Below are 20530 nucleotides of genomic sequence, written 5' to 3' on the forward strand. Positions count from 1 at the left end.
CTGTATTTCTGTGGTGTAAATACCACACCTGCCTAGTGGTTACCCAGGAGGTAGATCAATGATGGACTCTTGTATGTCGTTTCCAGTAGTGGAGGAGGATGAAGATGACTTTCCCACGAGCACGCGTCCCAATGGTGACTGCCTTCACAACAACAACGGCAGCAAAGAGAAGCGTGAGTAACAGTGTAGATTTAAGCAATAAGGTCCATGGGGGGGTGGTACAGTGCATTCACAGACGCCTTCACTTTTTTCACATTTTGTTACGTTAGTCTTATTCTAAAATTGATCATTTTCCCCCTCATCAATCTACACATGATTCCCCATAATGACATCACAATACCCCATAATGACCAAGTGTAAAACAGGTTTTTAGACATTTTTGCAGATTTATTAAAAATAAAAAACAGATACTTTATTTACACAAAATGGAGCTCCAGTGCATTCTATTTCCATTGATCATGCTTGAGATGTTTCTACAACTTGATTGGAGTCCAACTGTGGTAAATTCAATTGATTGGACATGATTTGGAAAGGCACACACCTGTCTATATAAGGTCCCACAATAAGGTCCCACCTTTATGGTCGAGTGACCAGACGGAAGCTACTCCTCAGTAAAAGGCACATGACAGCCTGCTTGGAGTATGCCAAAATGCACCTAAAGGACTCTCAGACCATGAGAAACAAGATTCTCTGTTCTGATGAAACCAAGATTGACCTGAATGCCAAGTGTCACGTCTGGAGGAAACCTGGCATCATCCTTACAGTGAAGCGTGGTGGTGGCAGCATCATGCTGTGGGGATTTATTTCAGAGACAGGGACCGGGAGACTAGTCAGGATCGAGGGAAAGATGAACAGAGCAAAGTACAGAGAGATCCTTGATGAAAACCTGCTCCAGAGTGCTCAGAACCTCAAACAGTGGAAACGGTTCACCTTCCAACCAGACAACGCCCTAAGCACACAGCCAAGACAATGCAGGAGTGGCTTCAAGACAAGTCTCTGAATGTCCTTGAGTGGCCCAGCCTGAGCCCGGACTTGAACCTGGTCGAACATCTCTGGAGAGACCTGAAAATAGCTGTGCAGTGACGTTCCCCATCCAACCTGACAGAGCTTGGGAGGATCTGCAGAGAAGAATGGGAGAAACTCCCCAAATACAGGTGTGCCAAGCTTGTAGCGTCATACCCAAGAAGATTTGAGGCTGTAATTGCTGCCAAAGGTGTTTCAACAAAGTACTGAGTAAAGGGACTGAATACTTACAGTGAGGGAAAAAAGTATTTGATCCCCTGCTGATTTTGTACGTTTGCCCACTGACAAAGAAATGATCAGTCTATAATTTTAATGGTAGGTTTATTTGAACAGTGAGAGACAGAATATCAACAAAAAAATCCAGAAAAACGCATGTCAAAAATGTTATGAATTGATTTGCATTTTAATGAGGGAAATAAGTATTTGACCCCTCTGCAAAACATGACTTAGTACTTGGTGGCAAAACCCTTGTTGGCAATCACAGAGGTCAGACGTTTCTTGTAGTTGGCCACCAGGTTTGCACACATCTCAGGAGGGATTTTGTCCCACTCCTCTTTGCAGATCTTCTTCAAGTCATTAAGGTTTCGAGGCTGACGTTTGGCAACTCGAACCTTCAGCTCCCTCCACAGATTTTCTATGGGATTAAGGTCTGGAGACTGGCTAGGCCACTCCAGGACCTTAATGTGCTTCTTCTTGAGCCACTCCTTTGTTGCCTTGGCCGTGTGTTTTGGGTCTTTGTCATGCTGGAATACCCATCCACGACCCATTTTCAATACCCTGGCTGAGGGAAGGAGGTTTTCACCCAAGATTTGACGGTACATGGCCCCGTCCATCGTCCCTTTGATGCGGTGAAGTTGTCCTGTCCCTTTAGCAGAAAAACACCCCCAAAGCATAATGTTTCCACCTCCATGTTTGACGGTGGGGATGGTTTCTTGGGGTCATAGGCAGCATTCCTCCTCCTCCAAACACGGCAAGTTGGGTTGATGCCAAAGAACTCCATTTTGGTCTCATCTGACCACAACACGTTCACCCAGTTGTCCTCTGAATCATTCAGATGTTCATTGGCAAACTTCAGACGGGCATGTATATGTGCTTTCTTGAGCAGGGGGACCTTGCGGGCGCTGCAGGATTTCAGTCCTTCACGGCATAGTGTGTTACCAATTGTTTTCTTGATGACTATGGTCCCAGCTGCCTTGAGATCATTGACAAGATCCTCCTGTGTAGTTCTGGGCTGATTCCTCACCGTTCTCATGATCATTGCAACTCCACGAGGTGAGATCTTGCATGGAGCCCCAGGCTGAGGGAGATTGACAGTTCTTTTGTGTTTCTTCCATTTGCGAATAATCACAGAAACTGTTGTCACCTTCTCACCAAGCTGCTTGGCGATGGTCTTGTAGCCCATTCCAGCCTTGTGTAGGTCTACAATCTTGTCCCTGACATCCTTGGAGAGCTCTTTGGTCTTGGCCATGGTGGAGAGTTTGGAATCTGATTGATTGATTGCTTCTGTGGACAGGTATCTTTTATACAGGTAAGAAACTGAGATTAGGAGCACTCCCTTTAAGAGTGTGCTCCTAATCTCCGTTCGTTACCTGTATGAAAGACACCTGGGAGCCAGAAATCTTTTTGATTGAGAAGGGGTCAAATACTTATTTCCCCCATTAAAATGCAAATCAATTTATAACATTTTTGACATGCATTTTTCTGGATATTTTTGTTGTTATTCTGTCTCTCACTGTTCAAATAAACCTACCATTAAAATTATAGACTGATAATTTCTTTGTCAGTGGGCAAACGTACAAAATCAGCAGGGGATCAAATACTTTTTTCCCTCACTGTATGTAAATGTAATATTTCGGGGAAAAAATGCTTTTGCTTTGTCATTGTGTAGATTGATGAGAAAAGACAATTTAATCAATTTTAGAATAAGGCTGTAACGTAACAAAAAGTGAAGGGGTCTGAATACTTTCAAATGCACTGTATATGGCCAATATACCACGGCTAAGGGGGGTTCTCTGCACGATGCAACACGGAGTGCCTGGATACAGCCCTTAGCCGTGGTATATTGGCCATATACCACAAACTCTGAGGTGCCTTACTGCTATTATAAACTGGCTACCAATGTAAACAAGTAGTTTTGCATCATACCCAGGGTATGTTGCCTGATATACCACAGCTTTCAGCCAATCAGGACCCAAACTACCTGGTGTATATAATCACACTTATAGTAACTACTACTGGAGTTGCTACTACTCATAGCAGTTCCTTTGAGGAAGGCTCTTGACCCCTAATATAGCTCTAGGGGTGCTGCACTGTGGATGACCCTGTTCTCGTCCCAAATGTGTGTTTGTTTAGAATGTGTGTGTTGTGCATCAAAATATTTATCAGGTATTTTTTTTCTCTCCATCTAACAGTCTCTCGCTCTCTCTTTTCTTTCTCAGTGTTTCTCCCTGCCAGTCCTAAGGGCATGAATGGGATCGATTTTAAGGGCGAGGCCATCACGTTTAAGGCCACTACAGCTGGGATCCTGTCTACCCTGTCCCACTGCATCGAGCTCATGGTGAAGAGGGAGGACAGCTGGCAGAAGAGGCTGGACAAGGTATGTCACAGCCTACTGCTTCCACAGCCAATCACATGTCTTCTTTAGCCAAGGTCACTGGGGCCTTGGAAGCATTCAACCCCTCACCTCCCATGGAAACTCTTCCCCAGTCAGGTTGTTGTTGCAGAAGAGTATGCGTTGTCAATCAACCTGGCGGGTCAAATAGAAGTGGACTGGTGTGTTTCTGGTTTTAGCCAGTGAGCAGACCGTACACCACTCATGCCAAGGTTCAGCAGTTGCATTGTCTAACATGAGGTGGCAGATCCAGTCTGTCTGTTCACTCAGTTTGTGACGTGTGTGTGTGTGTGTGTGTGTGTGTGTGGTGTCTCAAATGGTCGTATCAAGAGCCTTTGCTGTATGTAACTGGATGGGATTGGTGGACACCGTCAATGCCCCACCCAGCTGAGATTGGCCACACTGTTGTGCAATAATAGGAAAGTAAAACATTTGAAAAGAATTCAACTCTTCAGGGGAGATCATGGTGGATTTACATGCTATTAGGCTCTCATGTGACCTGTTGAATGACCGAAACATGGCCAGATTGACATTCTGTCTGGAAGCACTTTGTAGTGAAGGCCCTTGTTAAACACCTTTCAAGACACTCCTGCTTCTGAAGGTAGAGTTTGACTGTTTTAGACATTGCATGAAATATATCACCCTTCAGCTGCCAGGGCTCAAAACTGCGACAGAAACACTCTCATTTTGAGCATTTGCCTTGGCAGTCGCTTGGGTGTCAGTGAAGAAAATGTAGCTGGTCGCATTTAGTTTTTGGTTCACATTTTACTTTTTAAAATGTTATTATCAAGATGTACTGAAACAGCAATGGGTATGCGACGATGGGTATTGAAGACCAGGTATTCAAAAAGTCTTGGTTGAATTTTTGCGATGTTGTTTTTCAACAACAACAAAAAAGTGATTTTTGAGAGTGAAAACATCGGAGAACTCAAACAGGGAAAATTAAACTGGGAAAAACTGAATTTGCCAAAACATGAAACGCATTTTATAGGGCCCTACAACTGTAGTGACTGTTCAGAATCTCTAACAAGTAACAGCCTTTTTGAGGTGGCGCAACGGTTTCATTTCTTCCCGCCAGACAATCAATGTAAATATGATATTGTCATAATAAAACGTCATTATTTGTGTATGGATGGTAGGTCGCTTTAGGCTACTTGTTCAGCCCACAAATGAAAGATAGCGTATTCTTGTCAGTCGGGCCAGTAGCTTTCAATTGGCATTGGCCCAATGTGCCACTGGCAAATTTACCTGAATGTCGAGCACTGCGAGGGCATGTTAACTTGAAATATGGCTAGTCATTACTAGCCTGTTTCTGTACGGAATGCAGGTACGTTATGCGACTCAGGTCATTATCGGCGCGCTGCGACCAAATCATGTGCTGGTGCCATTTAACTGAAAAAGTTTGTAGCACCAACGCCACCAGTGGAAAACGTAAGTCTAGAGCCCTGGCTGCATTTCTGTAAAGCAAGGTTTTAATGGGGATATGAATGGATTAAAGATTTAGATTGGAGTTTGTAGATACTGCAGTCTGTTGGTATCCGCCCCCTACTTTGCATCAGACACATGACAAAGCTCCACATCCTCACCCTGCTCAGCTGTCGAAAAACCAGTTCTTCCATTTTATTCCCATGGCAAGTTGCCCAACCCCAAAGAAGGTAGGAATAGGCTGCAGTTGGCTGATGCTGCCGGATTGACACTAGCGTGGCTGGGTGTGTGTCTTGAGCGTAGCCTATGTGGATCAGGGAGAGAGCGTCACAGGACGGGACACACACCAACACACAGACTGGACTTAGTAGTAGGATGACTGCTCGGACGTCGTGGTACAGTCTGTCTTTCTGGAAGCCCTCGTTCCACTTGGGGGCCGACTTACTGAAGTACGACGGCCGGAGATGGATCCCACTACAGACATGCAGCTTCTTCTTTACAGTAGGTGTAGGCCTACGTCTCTGCTATGGCTGCTTCCTAGACTCCACAGTGGAATACACTCGAAATGGAACCTAGAACCAGAACTAACTGCTCTACTTCAGTTCTCTCCTTCCCTCCACTATTCTAGTGGATATTTGGAGTTGTATTTGGATTGTTACAAAGCGGTAGTGTATGATAATGGTTTATTCACTAATTTGACAGATCTGTTCGTTTCGAGGTGGAGATCTTCATTCCGAAGGTATACGTTCTTTCTATCCTTAGTCAGTACAATTTGTAATGGACCTGGGGTAGAGATGAATCAGTACTGTCGTGTTCCATCTCGTAACACTTTGCGCTCCTCTCTCTCTCTCTCTCTCTCTCTCTCTCTCTCTCTCTCTCTCTCCACACTCCTTGTGACAGGTTCTCAGGCCGGTCGGCCAGGTTTAGTACACATAGGGGGCACAGTGAGCTCGTCTCAGAGGTTGCCAGACAAAGGCGAGACTGTCTTGTCTTGAGTCAGTTTTATTTGCCTGTGGTGGAGCTTGAGACTGGAGGTTAAACCAGTTTGCGCAGAAATAAAGTCCCAGGCGTCTGCTGGCTGGCTGGTATGTAGGCCTGGATCACCGTGCGCTGATGTACAGAGAGAACACACACACCAACGGGGTCAGAACGGGGTCAGGATCGAGAACCCTTTTGTGAACTAGACCTACCGTACTCTTAACTGTTTTAAGATCCGTGTAAGATTATCTCCAGCAACTCTTATTTTCTGTTCATCCTCTGAAAGTACAGGGTTGTTGATTTATGGGGTTATTAACCAGCTTGATAACTACCTTTTTAATGTTTAATTGAAACTAGCGAGAGTTAGAGTTGAGCTGGCGATTTATCCTACCATAAACGCATGCTCTACAAGAACAGTGTTCCTTCCAGTTGACGTGTGTGTGTGTGTGTGTGTGTGTGTGTGTGCGCGCGTTCAGGAGCTGGAGAAGAGGAGGAGGGTGGAGGATGCCTACAAGTCGGCCTTGAGTGAACTGAAGAAGAAATCTCACTACGGAGGCCCCGACTACGAGGTAAGAATTCCAAACCTTTCAAACTGCCGACACTCTGACACTTCCACCTGTAGTGGATGATGTATACTGGAACCACATGAGTGATCTTAGTCATGTTTTACCACTGGCTCATCAGTATAGATACTAGACTAGAAAATGGACATATTGCGGGTCATGGCCTTGACATTGTATTAGTCATAGTGGGAATTTATCCGTCAGATTGCGGGGCATTGATTCCTGTTGCATGAGGTTGATTTGGCTACTAGATGCTACATCCTGACCTGGAACCAGTACATCTGTCTGACTGTGGTGTTGTGTTTCTACAGGAGGGTCCTAACAGCCTCATCAATGAGGATGAGTTCTTTGATGCGGTGGAAGCTGCCCTGGACAGACAAGACAAGATAGAGGAACAGGTAGGTTACACTTCTACTCTGTATACAGACAGGCTCGCTAGTCCCTACCTCTGGTCATTCTGTGTAGATCTGAGAAGTCTCTAGAGGGAAAAGCAATATGGCGGGTTGTGGATGTTGGACCTAGAGGTGTGAGCGAGTTTTGAAATTGGACAACCTGAGAGTAATGTGGTGTTGATGTCTGGTTGTGTGTTCCTCCTCTGTGTCAGTCAGAGAAGGTGAGGATACCCAGACTGACCCCCGTCCCCCCTGGAGACGCATACTCCGTCATCGGAACACACCGCTTTGCCAAACAGGTACGCACACACACACACAGTCCAACTAAATATGACAGTGCATACAGCACAGTCAAGAGTCTGTTCAGTTGATATGGTTTGTCTCTGACATTCTTCCCTCTCACTATGAAGCTGTTTCACTGTAACAGGCCTGCCAGTACATGGCTATTGGCGTCTTCTCCTCTGTAGGCCACATAGAGAGACATCTGAGATCGTGTGTGTGTCTCTGTGTGTGTGTGTGTGTGTGTGTGTGTGTGCGTGTGTGTGTGTGTTGGTTTGATACGTTTTCCAACATGGGTGTTCTTACTGGCCTTTCTCTGGTGTTTGTGTGGGATTTCCTCTACTCTCCAGTCAGGTTGTTTTACGATGTGTTTCTATTGACCTCTCGTATTGATTTAGTCTGTTTGATTTGGGTGACCTTCTCATGTAGTGAAGGGTGGTAACCCTCTCTGCTCGTATTTCACGTGTGGCGGCATCCCGGATCTCATTCCCTCCTCACCTCTTTATTTCTCTTTCTCTCCCCCTCTTTCTTTCTCCCCTTTTCCCCTCTTTCTCCTTTCCTCTGTTCTCTCTCTCTCTCCCATCACACTTTCTCTCCCCTCTTCCCCCCTCCTCTTCCTCTGCTGCGTAGCCCCATAGCTACTCTTCCTCCCTGTCCTCCGTTGAATTAGTCAGTGCCTCAGATGATGTTCACAGATTCAGCGCACAGGTACTGTATGTGTTGAGCACCGCTAGAGTGTCACCAGCCCACTGGGGATGCACACTGCCCTCTACTGACTGAGACTGACTGCATGGGAATGACTAGGAGCTCTAATACACACTGTACTGTCTACATAGCTTCAACACTGACTGATGACCTGTCCTTCAACTCGTTGTCTCGTTCCATCTTTCTGATGCACTTCATGTGTGTTCCCCCCCACCCCACATCCGAAATCTGTCTTCAGTGTCCTCGACGAATCCCTGTTCATTCCCTTTGCAAAATGATGAGAAGACGTTGGTTATCAGTGTAGGAAAGCTGAGCTACAGGGCAGTTTAGATTCATGAAAACGTTGAAAAATGGCCTTGTCCTCGACTCGACATAACACAATGATATGGGTTGAATTGTGTCTAGCATGAGAGGGAGTGTAGCTCTACGGCCGTGCCCTCTGACCACCATCTGAGCTCAGCGGATGCAATGCATGACTGGATTCCTGTAGTTACCCCTCCCGCCGTCACCCCCTTGTTCTCTGCATGATCAGGCATGGACCCCAGCAATGTGAGCATCACGTGTGCTATCTGTATGTCCTGTACCTTGTCCTCTTCTCCCTCCCGGTGATACTGTCTCTCTAATAGCGGCATGTAGTTCAGGCAGAGACTGCTACACCGCAGTGACTGCAGGCCCGCTACATCTGACGTCTGACTGTCTGTCTCAGGTGGAGGACGTGGTTCAGAATCACATGACCTACTCCCTGCAGGACATGGGTGGCGATGCCAACTGGCAGCTGGTGGTGGAGGAGGGTGAGATGAAGGTGAGCATGGGGCTAGCCAGCATGTTTAGACTCTACCTACAGACTACACACACTGCCCCCTGCATGCCTAGTATAGAAGACTACCTATAGACTCTACCTGCTCACTCATACCGTGAACAGTGATGTGTGTATAGGTCCAATATGGCTACTGTCAGTGACTGTGTGCTATCTCAGGTGTACAGGAGAGAGGTGGAGGAGAACGGCATCGTTCTGGACCCTCTGAAAGCCACCCATGCAGTGAAGGGTGTGACCGGACACGAGTTGTGCCACTACTTCTGGGACACGGACGTACGCAATGACTGGGAGAGTGAGTCTATCTGCCTCTTTCATCATCAGATTAACTTCATAGATTAGCATCTTTTTGTTTTCTTATTTTGCACACAATGTCTAGAATTGTTGTGTTTTTGTTGATTTGTCCCGTCTTGCTCTATTTCTCTTCCAGCCACCATTGAAAACTTTAACGTGGTGGAGACACTCTCAGACAATGCTGTTATAGTCTACCAGACCCACAAGGTAATATACCTCTGGTTCTTCAGGTTCACTGTAGTACAGGTGGGTTGTCTTTGGACGGGTCACCTTTGACTGACAGCCAATGGTTGTGTTTCAGAGAGTATGGCCTGCCTCTCAGAGGGACGTCCTCTACCTATCAGCTATCAGGAAAATCCTGGCGACCAATGAGAATGACCCAGACACGTGGCTGGTCTGCAACTTCTCTGTAGATCACGACAACGCCCAGGTGAGTTCCACAGACACGCCTAGGGATTATTACCATACATGTTCGTAACGTCTGATGCCTAGGAGCTAGGGATCGATGTCGAATTGGAAGGGGTAAAGAAGTGTCTTCCGCTCTCCTCTTACCTTTTCATCAACTCCCTTTTCGTTCTGTAGCCCACCAGCCGGTGTATCCGTGCCAAAATCAACGTGGCCATGATCTGCCAGACCCTGGTGAGCCCTCCAGAGGGCAACAAAGAGATCAGCAGGGACAACGTCCTCTGTAAGATCACGTATGTGGCCAACGGTGAGTACAGCAGCTCAATACCTTTTTCATGTCCCCACTAAGTGAGGAGTTGCATGTTCCCACATGGTTGTCCTATACGCCTGGTCAAGGTGACTTTATCCACCTATATATAAATGTTCTTCCATTTTTCTTTTATGTTCCTTATTTGACCAAATGGAACCCAGCTAAGCTGCTCTGGTATTTAAGAGCTTTGTGTGGGCGGAGAATGAGAGTTAAATGTTGAGTATAGTGATTCTATCACTCCATGTAGGCAGCTATGTATTGACCGAGAGCTTGTTTTACCCTAGTGAACCCTGGTGGCTGGGCCCCTGCCTCAGTCCTAAGAGCCGTGGCCAAGAGGGAATACCCCAAGTTCCTCAAACGCTTCACCGGTTACGTCCAGGAGAAGACCAGCGGAAAACCTATCCTCTTCTAAATCTCACTGGTAATACCGAACTCAAACCCCCTCGTATCCTCACTGCCACAAGCCTAAAGACTTCTATATAGACCGTAGACATTTAATTACTCTTTACCACACAAGTAAATCAATCAGTTGAAGTTGTCTTTCATTGTGTGCCATATTTTAAAGGGAAAATCCACTCAATTATATTTTAGTATTTCTTCTTTCCATTAGTCCACTGTTGCATGTCAAGTTTAAGATATTGGACTTTCAAGATGCGAAGTGTCACCACCCACATCATCATGATGCAAAATGAATCATTTGAATAAATAAAAAAATACCAAAATATTGTTTTTGGTAACTTTCCTTCTTGTCTTCTCTCAGGTGTTGGAAGGCGAAACACCTTTTTGTCCTGAAGAGATATGGCTAAATTTCCCATTCATCTGTCAACCGGAATTTCTTCACAAACCACCCAGAATGTTCCAGATGACATAATCGTATCAGTAGTTGCCAGCCACCTGAGCCACAAAAACATTGTTAAACTGTGTGTTTGTATATTAATTTCTGAATCGACAGAACCAATCTTTTTGTAAATAATTTCCAATTATATTATTCTGGACTATACTTTTTCGTTTGCTATTATCACAGCGTCTTTTCATGCTGTTAATTTCACAAAGGAAAGGAAAGAAACCGAGTAGGGAATGGCTAACCTTCTCATCTCCCTCTAGTGACGACCTGTGGTCTGATGGGGGGAGGGAGTCCAAAGCTTTGTACTCTTTTTGGCTAAAATCTCTATATTTGTAGATCATTATAGCTGTAAAGGAGGACTATGGATCTGATGTATTGTATAGAGATAATTAGTTGACCGGTGTATGTGAATTGACTTAAGGGCTTGTTGGCAACCTGGAATTGGAAGAACTACAGAACAAGTTTCTATTGTCATACGTTATCTTTAAATGGATAAGATTACTTCAATCTGTTGAATGTGACCCATCAACACTATCAAGTGTTGGTCTCTACTGTTGTTTGCCCCCCTGCCTCTCATTATGTATGTTTTGTCCAAGTAACACACAGCTGATATACGTTGTACCACAGCATTGGGTGTTCAGATGGACCGCTTCAAAGGCTTTTGGGACAGGGGAGATGGTTGTTGGGATGGCCGTTTCTACATGACATTTCACATCCCGACACACTGACCTGTCATCTCAACATGATGCTTTAGACACCAGGACAAATCCAGAGCCCTAGGAACCATCTATCTACTACAGTATAATATGACCAGATGTGCTTTTAGATTGAGACACTAAACTGGAGCCGGGGTTCAGCATTTCATACCTCAAGATTTTGTTATCAAAAAGTCTGTAAAGCTGAGGGGTCGTAGAATCAGCGTTGTCATGATGATCAGGAGCACATTTTAGTCTTGAATGTTCTTTGTATATTTCTAAGTTGTAAGTCCTCTGAAGTGTTATTTGCACTAAATAATGCAATTGGACAATGTTCGGTAAATTAAAATAGTTACACTACAGAAATTAGGTGACTTGCATTTGTACTTTACACTAGGAAATGAGCAGGGGTTTGGTGTGGATGTGTCCCTCATTACCTCTTGCGTTCTACATGAATAGAAAATGTGAGAAACAAGTCAAGCATTTTTATTTATTTTAGGAGTGTCTTTACATTCAATGATTAAAATATTTATCTTCAGCAAACCGTATATTTGAGCTTTATGTAATAAATTATGGTCTCAAAACCAACGCGTGATCATGGAATTCAGAGACAGTTTGATATGGTCTTCAGGGTGAGGTGTCATATACCAGCTTCTCAGTCTAAAATGGAGGCCATCTGCTGCTTAGCTTTTAGCAATAAAGAGGACACACTTGTTCAGTATCAGAGAATCTTCAGTCATGACACCCCTTCCCCATAAAACTAGTCTCTGTGCATCAAAAAAATCTACCATAGTCCTTCATTGTCTGTGCATCTACCCACGTACTTAGCAATGACAGGTGTACATAATGTAAAAATGTGCATATTCCACCGATCCAAAACTGTGTTTAGGTTTGGTGATCACCTATACCCAACATTCAAGAAAAATAGTTCTTACAGTATTCAAAACTAACATCCAAAGTGCCATTTTGACAGGAGCGAGTGCATATCACCATCCTCCACCTCTGTGCTTCCTCCATGGAGCTGGAGAACCAGTAACACTGAGCCTCTCTCAGGTCAACAGCAGGGAACAGCAGACCTTCACCTGCTGCCTTCAAACTGCTCCTTTACTTCATTCCAATCAGGACTTAATAGCAAGGTGGTTGGTCAGCTACCTTCAACATACCAGCCAATGAGTCTTTAGAGTTGGCATCGGCGGTTTCAGAATGTATCGGTTCCATTTACAGCATAATGAGTCCAGGCTCATCCATATTAGCCTTGTTTTCCGTGACACTTCTGCAACGGCCAAGATGCTGCTGTCAATGTAAACGTTCATCATCCAATCAGCTACTACAAAGCAAGTGCTATAACTTTAAAGAGTCACTTCTGGTCAGTAGGAAAATTAAAACATTCAAAGAAATGTTTATTTCTATACTTTTTCTAAATATATATTAATTTATAGGCCATGGAAAAAGGAATATTCTACAAAAAGAAAATAAAGGACTTCTCTGACATGCTCTAAGAAGCGGTTGGGTCTGAAATTGATCACATGAATTATGGAATGTCATGTAATTCCAATGGATGTCAATCACTGTGTCTTGTTTCAGTCCATCAACCTATCAGATGTGAGCATCCCAGTCCTTTGTGTTTTGGCAACAGAGTGGATCTAGCAGCGCTGGGGGTGGAGTCAAAGGAGCCCTGTCCAATGGAGTGTAGCGATTGTCAGATGATTGACAAAAGTAAAATGGTTGTCTGTAAGCCTCCCCTTTCACTGAAACACAAGAGAGAAAGTGCAGTGTGAGTAAATACTACAAATACAGCTCATTATATCTGTTCCTAAGGCAGGGGTGGGCATCTTCAGTCCTGGAGGGCCAAATCGAATTTGATGTCACATGCGCCGAATACAACAGGTGTTGACTTACCAGCCCTTTCCCACTAATGCAGAGTTAAAAAGTAAGAAAAATTTGCTAAATTACAAAAGTAAATAGTAACACAAAGATAACGAGGCTGAACAGATCAGTCAAGTCAATGTGCAGGGGTACGAGGTAGTTGAGATAAATGAGGTAATATGTATGTAGGTAGGGGTAAAAGTGACTTGGCAATCAGGATAAGGTGCCTTCAGAAAGTAATTTTGTGTCACTGATCTATACCCAATACCCCATAATGTCAAAGTGGAATTGTTTTTAGAAATGTTTACACATTTATTAAACAGCTGATATGTCTTGAGTCAATAAGTATTCAACCCCATTAATATGTCAAACCTAAATAAGTCAAAATGTTCTTAACAAGTTACATAATAATTGCATGGACTCACTCTGTCTGAAATAATACTGTTTAACATGATTTTTAAATGACTACCCCGTCTCTGTACCCCACACATACAATTATCTGTAGGGTCCCGCAGTGGATTTCAAGCATAGATTCAATCACAAAGGCCAGGGAGGTTTTGGAATGGTTCGCAAAGAAGGGCACCTATTGGTAGATAAGTGATAAAAAGGCAGATATCGAATATCCCTTTGAGCATGGTGAAGTTACACTCTGGATGATGTATCAATACACCCAGTCACTACAAAGATACATTCACCACTCGGATTTCACCATGAGTCCATTGGTGATTTTAAAACAGTTAAGAGTTTAATGGTAGTGATAGGAGATAATTGTAGTTACTCCACAATACAAACAAAAAATACAGTGAAAATTAGGAAGCCTGTAAAGAATACAAATATTCCAAAACCTGCATCCTGTTTGCAATAAGGCACTAAAATAATACTGCAAAACATGTGGCGAAGAAATTAACCCAGTCTAGGACTTGGGTGGCTGGAGTCTGACAATTTTGGGGGTTTTCCTCGGACACCGCCTGGTATAGAGGTCCTGGATGGCAGGGAGCTCGACCCCAGTGATGTACTGGGTCATACACCTTACCCTCTGTAGCGACTTACAGTAGGAATGCCCGAGCAGTTACCATACCAAGCGATGATGCAGCCAGTCATGATGCTGTAGAACTTAAAGGATCTGAGGCCTCCCAAATGGCACCCTATTCCTTATATAGTGCACTACTATAGATGGGCACTTGTCAAATGTAGTGCACTATTTAGGGAATAGGGTGCCATTTGGGACACACAGTGGGTGAGCACTCACTAAGTAGATGTCGAGCACTGAGCCGTCGTCCGGGTCCATGTCCACCTCTACGTCCATGGTGCTCTGCTCTGACGTCAGACAGATGGCGCTGTCCTCCAGGGTGAATGTGGAGCTGGACGCCATGTCATCCCTAAGGGGACACAGGAGAACCAGAGACACATGAGTAGACATACAAAAGAAAGGCTGAGTCCCAATATGGCACCCTATTCTCTACACAGTGTCATTATTTTGTTCCTAGTGCACTACTTTTGACAAGGCCCATTGGGGCTCTGGTCAAAATAAGTGCACTGTGTAGGGAATAGGGTGATATTTAGTATGAAACTAAAGTATAACATAACACAGTCCTTCCAAACATTACATAACACACTCCTTCCCAACTGGAGGCTTGGTAACAACTGGTGTGTGGTGGCCAGTGGGTTCCGTATGGATGAAGCCGATATGGTTTTGTTAAGTGGATCAAAATAAAGGAGTCATTCTTGAAGTATGGTGGCATTTTTGGAAAAATGTTTACTTAATTTTTCTAGATTTGGTAAATAAATCTTCCCATTCTAAATCAACTAATATGGTAGCTTAATGACTTTAAATATTTTTTATCACTATGATAACATTGTTCCACAAATGATAACACCAATGAGACATTTTCAGTAAATAAGGATTTTCTGAAATGGAGGCTGCACATGCTAAAATCTATGGTTATCAATCCTGTGAAAATTATTTACTGGGGTGATATGATTAATAATTTAGCTCACAATGTTATTCCCCTTCATTTAAATTGACTAACACAGTGGCAAACAGGGGAGGGGTCTATATTAAAGAAAAGTATTAGCTACTCACACCCTTTTACTATGTCTGCTCAAGGTCCTTGTACAGTAGATCTTTGTAATGAGGGATTTTCAAGGTGGGAACACCAATGACAACTGGTGGACACATTATGCTATTCAAAAATGTTTAGGTGTTTTAATAGCCGTCTTATTTTAATATATTGTATAGATCAATAAAAACTAACTTTTGTTCACTTTCTAGCATTCAAAATAATAGATGCAGTACGTAGTGAAAGTCTACACACCCCTTGCAGTCTTCACATTTTGCTGCATTGGATTTCTTTCTTACCCATCTACACAACCTACTCCACATTTTCAAAGTGAAAGACAAATTATAGAACATTTTCCAAATGAATAAAAAAATGTATTGATTGCGTATGTCTTCACACCCATTGTAGTCATTTAGCAGACGTTCTTTCCAGAGTGACTTACAGGAGCAATTAGGGTTAAGTGCCTCGCTCAAGGACACATCAGATCTGTTCATTTAGTCGGCTCTGGGATTCGAACCAGCGACCTTTCGGTTACTGTCCCAACGCTCTTAACCATTTTCTACTTCATATTCATAATCTCCAGCACCACCCCAACATCAACATATGTGAAAAAAAATGGGTAGTAAAAACAACAGAGGAAGATAAGTGTTTCCAATGACATCATCAACCAATTGGCAATGCCTACTCATAATTGGTTAAAAATCACACGATACACACCGATGACGTCATTGGAAAGACTTATCTTCCTCTATCGTTTTTACTACAAAACATAGAAACACGCAATTTTCACATATGTTTATATTGGGGTGGTGCTAGAGAATAAAATAAAAAAATGTCCCTTTAAAACGCTAGGCTACCTGACACCCCTAAGTTAATACTTGGTAGAAGCACCTTTGGCAGCCATTACAGCTGTGAATCATTTTTATTAAGATTCTACCAACCAAAGCTCAGTAAATTTGGTTGGTAATCATTGATGGACAGCAATTCAAATATACGTCTTTCCCAGGGTTAGGTTTTCAGAAGACTATGGCGGGTCTTCCTCTAACTTTTTACTTGTGCTTTGCTCCTTTCATTTTTAGTTTGATTCTGACAAACTCCCTAGTCCCTGCCGTTGACAAGCATACCAATAACATGATGCTGCCATGACAATACTTGAAAATACAGGGGATCAACAACATGGCCTTCACTCCACATTACTGGCCTTCATGACGAAGTGAAAAGAACGACGCCTGTGTTAAAAAAAAAATCCACTCCAAATCATCTTCTGTTTGCAACAAGGTCGTAAGTATGACTGCAAGACAACACGGCAAAGAAATTATTCGTTTTTTATCCAATGCAACACAACACAGAGTGAAACTGTCTGTATTTTAAAGTATTGTGATGGCAGCGTCATATTCTGGGTAAGCCGGTCACTGGCAGGGACTGGAGAGTTAGTCAGGATCAAAATAAATATGAAAGAGGCAAAGCCCAGGTAAAAAGATAGAGGAAAGCCTTCTGAAAATATAACCCTGGGAAAGTTCATATTTATCAGCGGGACAATTACACAAATGTTAATGCCAAAGACACACCAGAATGGCTTTCCAAGAGGTGTTGTGTGTTCCGGAGTGGTCCAGTCTCAGTCCTGACTTAAATTAACTTCAGCTTGAGCAATTTTGACAAAAGATTATGGATAAATGTGGCTCTAAGAGTTGTGCGAAGTTGGTAGAATCTTATTAAAAATGATACTCAGCTGTAATGGCTGCCAACACTGCCTCCACCAACTGTGAACTCTGGGGTGTGAAGACATATGCAATCAATAAATCCTTGTTTTTGTATATTTTTTAGGACAATTTCCTAAAATGATCGTTCACTCTGAAAATGTTGAGCATGTTGTGTAGGGGAAAAAAACGAATTTAATCCCTTTTAAGACTTAATTTTAATGCAGCAAAACGTGAAGACTAAATCCCCAAAACACGTCACTACAACTCAACACATCACTACTGGGACAAGTCAATTTGCTTACTCTAAGTACTTTAAACAATGCATAAACATAACGTTTTGCAGTATAAAGAACTTGCAATATGTTTTATCATTGATAAACAGTTCAATATCAACAAAAACATGTATGACGTGCAACTATTTTTTCATGGTTGCAAAGGCAACGCTATGTTTATGCAAATGCAACACAATTCAAGAACAACCCAAAAAGGCCCAAGGTGGTTTACAACACAACAAAGTTAGGAAACCACTAACATGACAGGCCGTACAGATGGTGTAGCTAAATGCATGGTGAATCAAAGAATCCAACATCAAAAAGACAAAAACACCTTCAGGGGATGTAGAGAGAAACAGTCTGGCTGTGTGATGTCTGATGTCTGGCTGTAGAGGTCTCTCTAGGGGAAGTTTATGGCTATGAACTCACACAACAGGATATGAGTGAATCTAGGGCAGGGAATTCTGGGACATTCTGTTTTATGTGAAGCTCCTTTACTGGGCTATGGACATCTAAAAACAGTCCCCAAATAATCTTCTCCTGACTTAGGAAAATACATGTCCATGAAAACAAACACAGCATCGTGAACAGCAGGGGGCACTAGGGGCTGGCGTGAAATCTGAAACAGGCCATTTCCAAAGTCACCTGACTTTGCTTAAATGGAGGAATGTGTTTACCATTTTATGGCACGTTATTGCCTACCCCTCTTAAAGGTGAGACACACACACACCTCAGAGCACAAGTCTGTTACTGACTGACAGGGATATGTATATACACAGTGGAAAGTCACCCTGGCAGCAAAATCACACACCTTTTCATCTAAACAATGCCTCTTAATCAGACATTCTGAAAGCCTTGAGTCAAATATTAATGAAACACATGAATAAAACAATTGAGGGCAACAGACAGGTGCCTGAGAAGGGAGCAAGACCAGGCAGGCCTCAGAATGGAGGCTTTGAGTTTGAGTCAGAACCTGACACTACTGGACGGACAGACAGAGAGGACTGGGGGAGATGAGAGGAGAAGAAACAGACTACTGGACAGACAGACAGAGAGCGCTGGGGGGAGATGAGAGGAAACAGACTACTGGACAGACAGACAGAGAGCGCTGGGGGGAGATGAGAGGAAACAGACTACTGGCCAGACAGACAGAGAGCGCTGGGGGGAGATGAGATGAGAAGAAACAGACTACTGGCCAGACAGACAGAGAGCGCTGGGGGGAGATGAGATGAGAAGAAACAGACTACTGGCCAGACAGACAGAGAGCGCTGGGGGGAGATGAGATGAGAAGAAACAGACTACTGGCCAGACAGACAGAGAGCGCTGGGGGGAGATGAGAGGAAACAGACTACTGGACAGACAGACAGAGAGCGCTGGGGGGAGATGAGAGGAAACAGACTACTGGACAGACAGACAGAGAGCGCTGGGGGGAGATGAGAGGAAACAGACTACTGGACAGACAGACAGAGAGCGCTGGGGGGAGATGAGAGGAAACAGACTACTGGACAGACAGACAGAGAGCGCTGGGGGGAGATGAGAGGAAACAGACTACTGGACAGACAGACAGAGAGCGCTGGGGGGAGATGAGAGGAAACAGACTACTGGCCAGACAGACAGAGAGCGCTGGGGGGAGATGAGATGAGAAGAAACAGACTACTGGCCAGACAGACAGAGAGCGCTGGGGGGAGATGAGATGAGAAGAAACAGACTACTGGACAGACAGACAGAGAGCGCTGGGGGGAGATGAGAGGAAACAGACTACTGGACAGACAGACAGAGAGCGCTGGGGGGAGATGAGAGGAAACAGACTACTGGCCAGACAGACAGAGAGCGCTGGGGGGAGATGAGATGAGAAGAAACAGACTACTGGCCAGACAGACAGAGAGCGCTGGGGGGAGATGAGATGAGAAGAAACAGACTACTGGCCAGACAGACAGAGAGCGCTGGGGGGAGATGAGATGAGAAGAAACAGACTACTGGCCAGACAGACAGAGAGCGCTGGGGGGAGATGAGATGAGAAGAAACAGACTACTGGACAGACAGACAGAGAGCGCTGGGGGGAGATGAGAGGAAACAGACTACTGGACAGACAGACAGAGAGCGCTGGGGGGAGATGAGAGGAAACAGACTACTGGACAGACAGACAGAGAGCGCTGGGGGGAGATGAGAGGAAACAGACTACTGGACAGACAGACAGAGAGCGCTGGGGGGAGATGAGAGGAAACAGACTACTGGACAGACAGACAGAGAGCGCTGGGGGGAGATGAGAGGAGAAGAAACAGTTCTTTCTAGAGGGAGGTTAGAATTTTAAGTCCATGGTTTATGGACTGCACTGCATCTGAACTCAACGTGGGTTGAACACTTAGAAATATCCGGCAGGTCTTCCTGGGCATCTTTAGTGGAAACTGTCACAAAGCCTGACAAATCTGAGTCACCTGTTCCATGTGGCTCGCCACCACAACGTGTGGCAGAGTCCTATGTTTTCCCTCAGGCCTCCCAGGTAGCTCAGTGTATCTAACCTGTTATCATTTCCACAAGGGTGTAAATATATCCATTGGGAATTGGGCCTTTGAGAAGACAGGTAGAAGGGGAGTCTTCAGGTAGAGGGATGGAGGGGAGACATGGAAGGTCTGAAGGAAACAGAGGTAGACGGCGGATAGAGGTACCTGTCTTCAGACTGGGTCTCCAGGTTGACACAGATGGAGGAGGAGATGGTTCCCATGGAGGAGCCCTCGTAGAAGGACGGGGTGGCAGGGACAAGGTCAGGACGCAGGTAGGAGCCAAACACTGAGAGACAAACACAAAGCCATGACCTCACTGATAATGCCTTCAGTCAGTCAATCTATAAACGCTGCTGTACTATTAGTCTAAAGACAGATGGACCCACAGGACAGAACATGTGTGTTTGATTTAGTCTAATTAGATGAGATAATAAAGTGTGAATAAAACAATTATGTAAGTGTCCCTGCATGAACCTTCTATCCCTCAAAATAGTAGAGTAGAATTGGTTAACTGGAATAGAGTAAGCGATTAAAAATGAAACATTTCATTTGCTTTATGGAAGGGATCATCAACTAGATGAATATTTGATTAAAACAATCATTTCAAACCTTGCTGACATTTATATACGATCACGTCTCTCTACTTACGTGGGAATACTTTAGAACAGATAAACATCACTTGGAGTTGATTTGCTGGTGTTTTTACAGTATTTTATGTCCCCCCCCCCACAAAAAAAAAACTTGGGGGCCAAATAAAATCACCCGTGGTACATGGTATGTTATGTGACGGTTG

At 44.1% G+C, this 20530-nt stretch overlaps 2 protein-coding genes across 10 annotated transcripts in view; one reads left to right on the forward strand and one right to left on the reverse strand.

Annotated features, from left to right (window-relative positions):
- The window catches only part of LOC139576648 (ceramide transfer protein-like), a 37168-nt gene extending 25464 nt beyond the window's left edge, over window positions 1-11704 (forward strand). For 3 of the 5 annotated variants that reach the window (XM_071402950.1, XM_071402951.1, XM_071402954.1), the window contains 13 exons: window positions 87-173; window positions 3462-3619; window positions 6514-6606; window positions 6912-6998; window positions 7205-7291; window positions 7902-7979; window positions 8683-8778; window positions 8953-9085; window positions 9221-9291; window positions 9386-9514; window positions 9667-9796; window positions 10084-10220; window positions 10560-11704. In XM_071402950.1, the coding sequence (XP_071259051.1) occupies window positions 87-173; window positions 3462-3619; window positions 6514-6606; window positions 6912-6998; window positions 7205-7291; window positions 7902-7979; window positions 8683-8778; window positions 8953-9085; window positions 9221-9291; window positions 9386-9514; window positions 9667-9796; window positions 10084-10211 (1277 nt within the window). In that variant the 3' untranslated portion in view covers window positions 10212-10220; window positions 10560-11704. The remainder of the gene's footprint in view (window positions 1-86; window positions 174-3461; window positions 3620-6513; window positions 6607-6911; window positions 6999-7204; window positions 7292-7901; window positions 7980-8682; window positions 8779-8952; window positions 9086-9220; window positions 9292-9385; window positions 9515-9666; window positions 9797-10083; window positions 10221-10559) is intronic. The other 2 variants (XM_071402952.1, XM_071402953.1) reach the window with 1 other exon arrangement.
- Window positions 11705-11808: 104 nt separating this feature from the next.
- The window catches only part of LOC139576649 (phosphatidylinositol 4-phosphate 5-kinase type-1 beta-like), a 94195-nt gene continuing 85473 nt past the window's right edge, over window positions 11809-20530 (reverse strand). For all 5 annotated transcript variants that reach the window (XM_071402957.1, XM_071402959.1, XM_071402955.1 and 2 more), the window contains 3 exons: window positions 19903-20023; window positions 14454-14583; window positions 11809-13086 (listed from right to left, as the gene is read on the reverse strand). In XM_071402957.1, the coding sequence (XP_071259058.1) occupies window positions 13084-13086; window positions 14454-14583; window positions 19903-20023 (254 nt within the window). In that variant the 3' untranslated portion in view covers window positions 11809-13083. The remainder of the gene's footprint in view (window positions 13087-14453; window positions 14584-19902; window positions 20024-20530) is intronic.

This window comes from Salvelinus alpinus, chromosome 5, assembly GCF_045679555.1.
Source record: "Salvelinus alpinus chromosome 5, SLU_Salpinus.1, whole genome shotgun sequence".
Classification (NCBI taxonomy): domain Eukaryota; kingdom Metazoa; phylum Chordata; class Actinopteri; order Salmoniformes; family Salmonidae; genus Salvelinus; species Salvelinus alpinus.